We start from the raw sequence: 9,600 nt of genomic DNA, 5'->3' as shown, positions 1-9,600 counted from the left end.
TTTCCCCCCCCCCCCTCCCCACATCACGACGGCACCGCAAACCGCTTCGGAGATGGCGACATTAGCGCGCTCAAGGAAGACCCATGATGTGAAAAGCCGCAAGAACCAAGGGTGATGGAAATACAAATCCTGGCTCCTGGTCGACGTTCTATGTGGATCGGCGTGGGGTACTGGATGATACATTCGGGTAAGGGAAGCTAGGCGGGAAGTGATAGCAGCGAAGGCGATATAGGATAGGGTGAGGCGGGGCGGAAGCGGCATGAAAGCGAACTATCGAGTAGTTAGCCAAGAGGGATAGCTGCAAGCGAAATTTTTCGCTTTTAGCTGGGAAGCCTGTACTGAGGGTATCATAGGACGATCAGTATTTCTTCGCTCTCATGACTATTTGCAAACTTTATGCTGTGGGACTTGGTGGCTGGGTAGCCAAGACGTTGATGGCGAGATGAGGTGCAGGTGTGTTATACCACGCGACTCGTATTGCGACTACCGTTGCGCTGGGAAGAAGGCCGTTGTTCCCTGGCGCCTAAGCTGGATTGGACGGCTCATTACATGCTATGGGTATGAGAACACCGCGTTCGCGTTGTTGGAAGAGAATGCGAGTGCAGTGCAGTGCATTGAGATTTGATCATGCTGTCTCGCCAAACGATACCGAAAGAAGACTGACAGCGCATATGTCGTGAGAGCCAACATCAACGTCGAGAGACCATGCAGTGCGATAACGGAGAATAAATGCAGTGCAACGAATATAGTCAACCTCCACAAAGGCCACCCACCACATCCCTCCACTTCGCTTGCTTTATCCCAAAAGCGAACTTGACAGCTAGTACGCACCACTGAAAGTCCCACAGACTGTTAAGATGCCCATGCCTGTAGTGCCCCATCCATCCATCCATCGCGTTGCTCGACACATGTCGTGCAGATACCGGTAAACCTTCCTTTCGTCCCAATGCAGATCCACCTCCACCACCACCACCTCATCATGCTTCGCAGTCGCCTACGCTGGCCCCCTTCCTAGCATCGCTCTAACGCCTGCAGCCGCATACTCATGCGCGACGTCTGGCGCGGCCGGCACGCTGGGAGCGGCATACCTGCTCTGGCCTCGCACTTGACGCCCGAAGCTCTCGTCGTCATACACGACCGAGTCGTTGGTGGCGGCAATGTGCCTTTGGTAGAGTTGCTGGGATGCTGCGTCTTGTGATCCGGTGCCTACACCGCTGAGTGTGAGGCGCTGCTCTGTGCTGCCTGATCCGAAGGACTTTTTCAGTGCGGGGACCGACAGGTAGGATGCTGTGCCATTTTGCCAGTTGTCCACGGTAGAGCCTATGAAGGTCTGGTTGCTGTAGGGCGTCGAGCGTAGACGCGTGTAGTCGAATGTTTTCCAGTCATTTGGGAAGGCTAGGTCTCCTTGTTGCTGCACGTTTTTGCTTCGTTCCATGCTTGCGTTGATGCTGACGTTGCCGCCTGATGGTGCGTTGTAGGACGATTGCACCCATAGAGGGTATTCGAAGCTCTTGGAATAATCGGTGGATGCTGTATGTGTGCCTGTTGTCGACTGACGTACGATCTGGTCGTTACCGCCGTTGCTGAGAGTTCCAACGTTGGAGTAGGTGAGCTTCTGGGTCCAGGTAACTGCTTTTGAACCTGCGGGCGTGTCGAACGTGGATTGGATTTCTAGATTGCGAGTGACTTGAATAGAGTAGTCCAGGACGATGCCTGCGCTGCTGTTCGAGTATCCGCGTTTTGACGAGTGTAGTACGATACTCGAAGTCGTAACAGTGGTAGGCGCGGGTCCTGTGATAGCGTTGTTGCCAGTGTCAAGCCAAACGAAGATCTTCCCAGTAACGACCCAGTTCGATTCGATGGCTGTCGTAAAGTTCCCATTCCCACGACCATCATCATCGACGCCGACAACCTGAATCTCGAAGCTATGGGGCTGGCCGTCACTGAGCAATGGTATGAACGGAGTGATGTCGATTTCGTCTTCTCGCAGATCGAATGCATCGATGCCTACGATGGGCCTCCAAAAGCCAGGAACAACGCCACCGGTGAAGATGACGGGAAAGGGCCAGGCGACTCCAGCCAATGATCCGTCGATCAGAAGACGAAGCTCGCGGAAGGCCGAATGACCGTAAAGCGTAGTGTCGTTGCCGAATGCGTTGATGTCGGATTGCAATACATTGCTCCACCAGAACTCCTCCGCAGCCTGACCACATGCGGAGATGGAGAAGGCCGCCTTCTTCGCGTTCTGCGGAAGCACAACGCTGTTGACTGCTCTTGTCTCCGGTACGACGAATACGCTCGATGCATCTTGATCCGACTTCCGTGCTGAGATCGGGATGATGACATCTGCGGGTTCGATAGCATCGTCGGCGGTAAAGAAGGTGGCAGTCAACGTCGTATACCAGGAGCCGGTGTATGTATCGTCGACGATATTACCGAGATCGAAGATTATCTTTTGTGGCGTATTGAAAAGAGATTGGTAGCTGCTCATGTCCTTGACATATGTCCATATTATGCCGGCTTGTGTTGGCTCGGCGGTGGAAGTACGGAACACTTCGGTATCATCAAGGAACATCACACCGAGCCGGTCAAACTGCCGGCCGGCAGAGGTAACGGTAAAGTTGAAGGTAACCCTGTTGAAGCTGCACTCCGGCGGGTTGAATTGTCCCACGAATGGCTGTCCGTACGAGGAGGCAAATGTATGGACCATCAAGGTCTGCTGGCATGCATCAACTGGACTCAGGACTGGTGGCGCAACCTGTAGGCATTCTAGCAGAGATGATTCGTTTGTAGCACGGTTTCTCAAGGACACGGTCTGGGGGTAGGGTTGCGCAAGCGGGGTAGTCGTGAGTAAAGCGGAAGTAGATTGAGATAGCGTCATTAGTATTAAGAGCAGAGTTACGAGACACAGTCGTCCGTTGTTGGGTACCGCTCCCATAGGTGATGCCAATTCTAATAGTTCGCCGTTACGCCTTGCATGAATTCCATCGCTCTTGCGCTTCCAATCGCACACGCTAAACGCCATTTTAGCAACCGGTCAGTAGCGGTTTGCTGTGAAAAACGCCGTTACTCCGTTGGAGAGGTATCTTGCGGAAGTCCAGGTATCTTGGTACACAGATGAACGCCAAATAAGAAAGTCGATGACGATGCGATTGCCAGCTGATTGGAGTCAGTACTTGATGTAAATTGTGACAAGTAGGCGAAACTCACATCGTCAATTCAAAAATGCAGCTGTTGCCTCATTCAAAATGCGGCGGAAGGTTGCGGAAAGTAGGTGTTGTGGGCGAAGGCTTGAATGGGTGGTTGCGAGGTAGATCGTTGTTGCTTTGCCGTTCCGTTGTTTGCTAATTCCGTGGGTCCCCGCCGAATGAGAACGAGAGCAGTTGTTTCCGGCAAGCTCTTATTGGCCGCCTTTGTGATTGTCCCAGAATCTCTTAGTAGCGTTGCGAACTATTTCGTTATCTCCGAATCGTGTGCGATAGTAGTTCATGAGCGCAAATTCGTCTGGCGGGAGGATGTAGGATTGTGGTTGAGCGTTGAGTTTTGACCAGACCACGGCAAGGCGTTTCTCAAGGAATTGGGCGAGTTGCTGGTCAACGCCTCCGTCACTGTTTTGAGCAACGTGAACAGCCTGGCCAAGAGAGAGGTAGCCGTGGCCTGCTATATATTCCGTGTTACCACCCATGGTTGCTGTGTAATGCAGGATATATTGGTTGGTGATGAGGCTAAACGAGAGAGGAAGGAGCGACGGCTGATAGTAGTATAGTAGTAGTGTTGACAAGATAAGGAGCGTGGGAGTCGAAGATAATGTCAAGAGAGCGGTGACGGGTAGTGAGACACTGTGCAGAATAGGTGAGGAAGTAGTGCGGACAGGTAGTCTATATACGAAGGCATATTAATAGGCAAGTTGAGAATGAGACGAACCCACGTGGAGAAACAGGCAGATCCTGAACAACAACTCATGCAGCAGCGCAGGGTAAGAGCTTAGTCGAAGCCTCAAACAGTTGGCTCCGGGAGCGTGCCGTTTTGGGCGCTGTCAAGTTGTGAAGCGAAGGAATGGGTGTAACACGAAAGCACAGTACCATCCCGCCGAATAATGTGAGAGACCAGGGCCCTGGTCCGCCAGGAAGTCACAAACGGCGCCGAGCTTTTGCAAGGGCATGGCGATCAACTCCAGAGTCCAGCCGAGCTAGCAGGGGGGACAGACGACGCTGGCGCCGTTCGAAGAGGAGCCCTTGTCCGGTGCTTTGGGACGTCAGAGGGCAGAGGAACGCTCGTGATCACGGGCCAATCAAGGGGCTAATGCGGCGGCAAGAGAGCGATGTTAAGGCCAGGTAGATGAATAGTGGTCTCCATCACTCGTCAGCTCAGTACCCAAAGCTCAAAGTTTGAGACTGGTGCGGTTGCAGGGTTGTGGGAACGCCGAAAACTTTAAAGGATCAACTTGCAAACCTTCCCAGGCCCTCGCAGCCAGGCGCCGAGCCGTGCTGCAGGAATGTCGGCTAGAGAGTTGGACGAAAAGGAAGGGCGAGCCAGTTAATGACAGGTGAAGGCCAACTAAAGCAGATGAGCATACTATACGGTCGGCGCAGGTTGACGATGTCGTGATGCAGTTCGGCAGTGGGAGTGGCGCCGGGAATTGCAAACGCGTCGCCAGGCATCAGGACGAGTCGGCGACTGCAGCGCAGCGGAACCATGTGTGGAACCTTGTCAGATCGAATCAGGCTAATGTAAAACGTTGGAGACTGTTAGAGGCCGGATGCGTCCGCGAGATGCCAACGCCCTTGAGCACACGCTCGACCATGTAGATGCTGCAGGCAGTTGTCATACCCAGGATGATCAGCCCCACCCACCGCCCACCCAGAGTCACCCCATGCGAGGCGAGGCGACGGGATAATGGCATGCGATTGCGAGGAGAGTGGGTTGTGAAACGATTGTATTGACTGGACTTCTGTAACGGAGGGCACTCCTGTTCCACTACTCCTGCGCTTTCGGTACCAGCGAACAGGTTCGCATACAGCGAGAGCAGGACCCGCACGGTCGATAATAAAGCTACGCGTGGTGACCCCGCAATTTAGAATTCAAGATGGACAGTAAATACGACGCGTGAAATGCATTCCGGTAGGCCATGGAGGTCCATGCTGGCGCGATGCATCTCGAGTGTGATACCGGCTGGCAGGCGGCCACCTAGTAACGCCACACTTCGGGCGTGCTCGACGGGCTTTTGGCACTGCAAATGACCGGCGCGCTTGCGAGACATCACACTGATGTTGCTGGCCAAGCGACGGCGAAGGAGTCGGGCGTGCGTCGCTGCAAGTGCTGCCCATGTTCCGCCCGCAAGGGGGCTTCTCGCTATGCCCTTCTGGTCATGGACTGCAACAGATGTTTGCAGGAAACACGCTTCGAGACTCCCCGAGGAAGCTCTTGGCCACGGTTGGGCTAATGCAGGCTGACGCTTCTGTCAGGCAACTCTGAGATTGTGCGCACGACACGACCCCGGGGTGCTGGCTTTGGACGAACGGCAGGGTCAGTTCGCCACGTAGAAACTGAAGGCGTTCAGGAAATGAGACAGTTCTGGCAGAGATGGGCGAAACTGTTGAGCGGCTGCTCCACCAGGGCTGCTTCACGCCATCAGTGCGGCGTGACATATCATCGGTAGGATCCGACATGCGACATGGCCACGACAATGACACGAGGGTTGAGGCAGCGACATTTCGGTCAGTGACTCGGTAAACTCTGGCTTCTTCATTCTAGCGCGTCCACGGCGGGATGTTGTGCGTCGTCCTTCTGCTTCGAGACGAGAACCACGAGGTGTATGGATGATGCCCGTCGCCGACGGTATGCTCCGGGCAGCGATTACTACTACAACGACTGCGTGTGGTATCTACGGGTAAAGCAGAGTCGGCAATCGCGTTAGGAAGAGTGCATGCGCGCGCGGTGCATCCACGGATGGCGCCATGGGCCCTCGTGCGGCGACGGTGAATTTGTCGGGGGGCGGGATTACCATGATCCGATGGACGGACCCTGACTAAATTATATGGCAATGGTGACGATGCACCAACGGCGGTAGCTTTGGCGAGGTTTTGAGAGTGCGACAACGAGCCTGAGTCGACCACACCGCCCCACGTGAAAGCCGATTCACCTGCCCTGCCCATCTCCGATCGTCCATGCCATGAAGCCACGAGTCGCCCGCCTGTGGCCTGCCACGCTGCCGTTTGGCGGTGCCGCCAGTGGTGCCGCCTCACGCCCATCGGCGCCCTTCCTCCGCAACTTCTTCACCTCTGCCCAACCCGCCGCCCGGCCCAGCCTAGGACGCAAGTCGCTGCACCACGGCGCCCTGCTGCTGTTCCGCTACCAACGATCTGCCCTCGGCCGCCGCTTCCGCTCGCTGCGCTTCAAGAGCGACAAACCGCCCGTCCAGTCGCACAACCCCACGCCACACCTTGGCAGTCCCGAACCTGCGCCCTCGGTATCGCAGCGACTGAAGAAGCTTTCTCGCGAATATGGCTGGACGGCAGTGGGCGTCTACCTGGGCCTGTCCCTCATCGACTTCCCCCTCTGCTTCATGGCAGTGCGGCTACTGGGCACGGACCGGATAGGCCACTACGAGCATGTGCTGAAAAATGCGCTCTGGAGTGTCGTCCGCCTCGTTATTCCCGACGCTGGCAAGAAGCCAGCAGAGGCCGAAGCCGACGAGACCACTGCCGAGGCCACCGCGAGGGAAGGCTACGTTGAGGCTGGAAAGGCGGTTGGACACGACGGAGGGTCAAACGCATGTACGCAAGACCGCTGCCTCTCGTGCTGTATACACTGCTAACAACCACCACAGCCATCTGGTCACAGCTCGGCCTAGCCTACCTCGTACACAAATCCCTGATCTTCTTCCGCGTGCCACTTACCGCAGCCGTCCTTCCCAAGGTGGTCAAAACACTAAGGAGCTGGGGCTACAACATCGGCAAGAGAAAGCCCAAGACGCCGCCAGTCTAATTGCGAACAGACTTTCACCACCCGCCCACGGGCCATCGAAACCACTCCTTGTACATTCATGCATTACGACTTTGTAACAACATACACCTGTAGGATACGCATGTCAGACGAGCACCTCTGTTACATTCTACTAGTAGCGCACCAGCACATCTAGCGTCTCTTGACGTTGACCGCAATGTATATTCTCGGTCTTGCAGCGGCATGTCTTGACAATAGACAGCAATTACCGATACACCCAGATTCCCCTTTCAATATACCTAATTGTACAGCAAATCCCTGTGCCGGTTCTCTTGACTTTGACACCTTCCATCCATTCCCGCGCGTCTACATTCCAATGCCGAGGACGGCATCTCAGGACAAGGAGCGTTTCAGGCCTCCCCCACGATCGCTCGCCAAACCTTGTCGGTCCAGACGAGCCGCGGAGTGCTCTCCGCAGATTGTGCTCAAACCTAGCGCCATGACCCCACGGCTGGGAATGTTGCTAGAAGAACTTCAATCGTTGGCAAAACCGCGCTTACACAAGGAGCACCCTGTGCCCACGAGGGTACCAGCCGTGCGAACAGCAGCCGTAATGTTATGCACAACATACAAGGCATGCAGGGGAGCGCGGCCTAATCCTCGACCGTACCCATCACGTTGTTGTTGCCGGCCCTGAACGTTGGGAACAGTAGTAGCAATACCAAGCCAAACTACCATCGACTTCGGACCTTCGTCGTATATCGGACTTCTTTTTTGAGCTTTCCCGGAACGCGGTATCAAGACTGCAAATCTTCGCCCAAGTTGCAGAGTTTTGCCGCATGCGACATGGTGTTCTCATCCGAGCTTTACCCAGTCACCAAGTTCCACCTCGTTGGACTATCCCTTTTGCGCATCGGGCCTTCTTGTGTGGAAAGTTTCCCTACCTTCGGGATTTCCCCTACACTCTAAATCTACTCGCTTACCCAATTCGTACCCTGAAGCCGTTCACACCGATGTGTCTTTTAGTCTCGGGGGCATCTTTTCGAAACCTTGCAGACTCCTAATCGATAAACCATGTGAACCATGTGCTGCTCTGGCAGCGATTAGTCTTCTCCATACTTGGCATCCATCATAATCGTACGATGGGCCTCGAGGCTTATATGTACATCAGTCTTATGTGTTGCTCTCGATTCTTCTGAAGCCCAAACTATTGACTTTTTGGACCGAAGGTTGATCAAGATGACCAAATATATGCTCCGGAGCAAAGGCTGCACGCGCGTCGACGCTCATCACATCAAAGTCTTGGATCACGATGTGATGCCAACACGCACACTACGGTAACTTGTTTCCGATGAAACGCGTTACAGGCATCCACTCTGCTTTTTGACAACGATGGCAGCCTCGCTTCCTGCCGCCGACAAGGCATCAGCCGCGAACCTGCAATTGTGACCAACTGCCGAATTGAGGCGTCGCGGAGATGATGTGTCTCAACGGTACAGCAGCATTGACGGGAGCTAAAAGCTTAAAGATGTAGCTAAGCCGTCACATCGCAAGTACGCGGAGAAAGTCCCAAACGGGTAAGCAATGATTCACCTATCGATGATCACTTCTTGGTCGCCGTATACGGGTCAAGACAATGCCGTCGACTATCTACCAGATTGGTAATATACGGAGATGAGATCAGTCATCCAGAGTCAATATGGAATTGCTAAGATAACGTGAGGCGCTCTTGCACGTCCCAGGGTACCCTTTCGAGAAACGCATAAGGCTGATTTCAAGTGCGGCTATGCCTATGATATTCCCCGCGGTCGTCCGTAAATACCGCCAAGGCTTCCCCGTTGTTACAAGGGCAGAGGGTACGCGGTGTCCGTATCATCATGTCGACGGGTAGGGGCACCGGTAGACCCATATAACAACCCGCTCAACACGTCTCGACAGCCGTAGTGCTGCCGGAATCCGACATTCCAGACGCTTCCAAATAGCACAGCATCCTCGTAAAACAAGGCAAGGCAACGTGGTTTAACAAAGAATGTATGAACGCAATGAGACCCGAGTAGCCACATAGTAAGGCAGCCAGGTCAATTAAACGCTCACGGGGTCGTTCTTGGAACATTCTTAGAGGGCTTGTATCGAAGTTGTAGCTGTTCGAGCAAGCGTGACAAATTGGTTCCTGATTCTACAAAGTTGAAGATCGTGAAGTACGGACGAGTACGGGTGAGGTTCGCGGGCGCGTATATCCTGGTGGACCTCAGTCGTTTCAAACTCTGGAAACGACATAAGCACCTAGTTGTAGGCAATGATGCGCGCCATGTCCAGCATACACGACGTACACGCGTCAATCCTGTGCGACGTGCTGCCGAAGATACTGCGCATCGTGCGCGCGTAGCTGTCGAGTACAGAGGAGAAGAAACTTCGCGGACCGCGATTTTCTTCAAACCCACGCCTGCACGTGTCTGCGCTAAACCCGATGGAACAACCCTGCATGAGCCCCTAACCCCTTTGATCCACAAACCAACCCGAGCAAGCCTCACCCACGCAACGCAACCACCAACGCGCATCCTCAACACACACCCTAAATACCTACCCCACATGACTTCCTCCAATCTCGCGCCGCATTCCCTACGATGAAAGATCGCGATCCTGAAATCCCATTGC

At 54.4% G+C, this 9,600-nt stretch overlaps 3 protein-coding genes across 3 annotated transcripts; 1 reads left to right on the top strand and 2 right to left on the bottom strand.

The window, feature by feature from the left end:
- Positions 1–994: 994 nt before the first annotated feature.
- J4E79_006639 (uncharacterized protein) lies at positions 995–2,710 on the bottom strand (the record flags this gene model as incomplete). The annotated part of the gene is made up of 1 exon (XM_049355509.1): positions 995–2,710. One exon carries the CDS (start codon positions 2,708–2,710, stop codon positions 995–997), a length of 1,716 nt encoding a protein of 571 aa, XP_049210182.1.
- Positions 2,711–3,400: 690 nt separating this feature from the next.
- Positions 3,401–3,685, bottom strand: J4E79_006638 (uncharacterized protein; the record flags this gene model as incomplete). The annotated part of the gene is made up of 2 exons (XM_049355508.1): positions 3,401–3,657; positions 3,679–3,685. The coding sequence occupies 2 exons, from the start codon at positions 3,683–3,685 to the stop codon at positions 3,401–3,403; spliced, it is 264 nt and encodes an 87-aa protein (XP_049210181.1).
- A 2,487-nt stretch (positions 3,686–6,172) lies between these two features.
- On the top strand, positions 6,173–6,987 carry J4E79_006637 (uncharacterized protein; the record flags this gene model as incomplete). Its single annotated transcript, XM_049355507.1, has 2 exons — positions 6,173–6,776; positions 6,830–6,987. 2 exons carry the CDS (start codon positions 6,173–6,175, stop codon positions 6,985–6,987), a joined length of 762 nt encoding a protein of 253 aa, XP_049210180.1.
- Positions 6,988–9,600: the final 2,613 nt, after the last annotated feature.

This window comes from Alternaria viburni (assembly GCF_023758015.1).
Source record: "Alternaria viburni strain BMP 2772 chromosome Unknown scaffold_13, whole genome shotgun sequence".
Taxonomy (NCBI): Eukaryota; Fungi; Ascomycota; class Dothideomycetes; order Pleosporales; family Pleosporaceae; genus Alternaria; species Alternaria viburni.
This window is presented reverse-complemented; position numbering and strand designations above follow the sequence as displayed.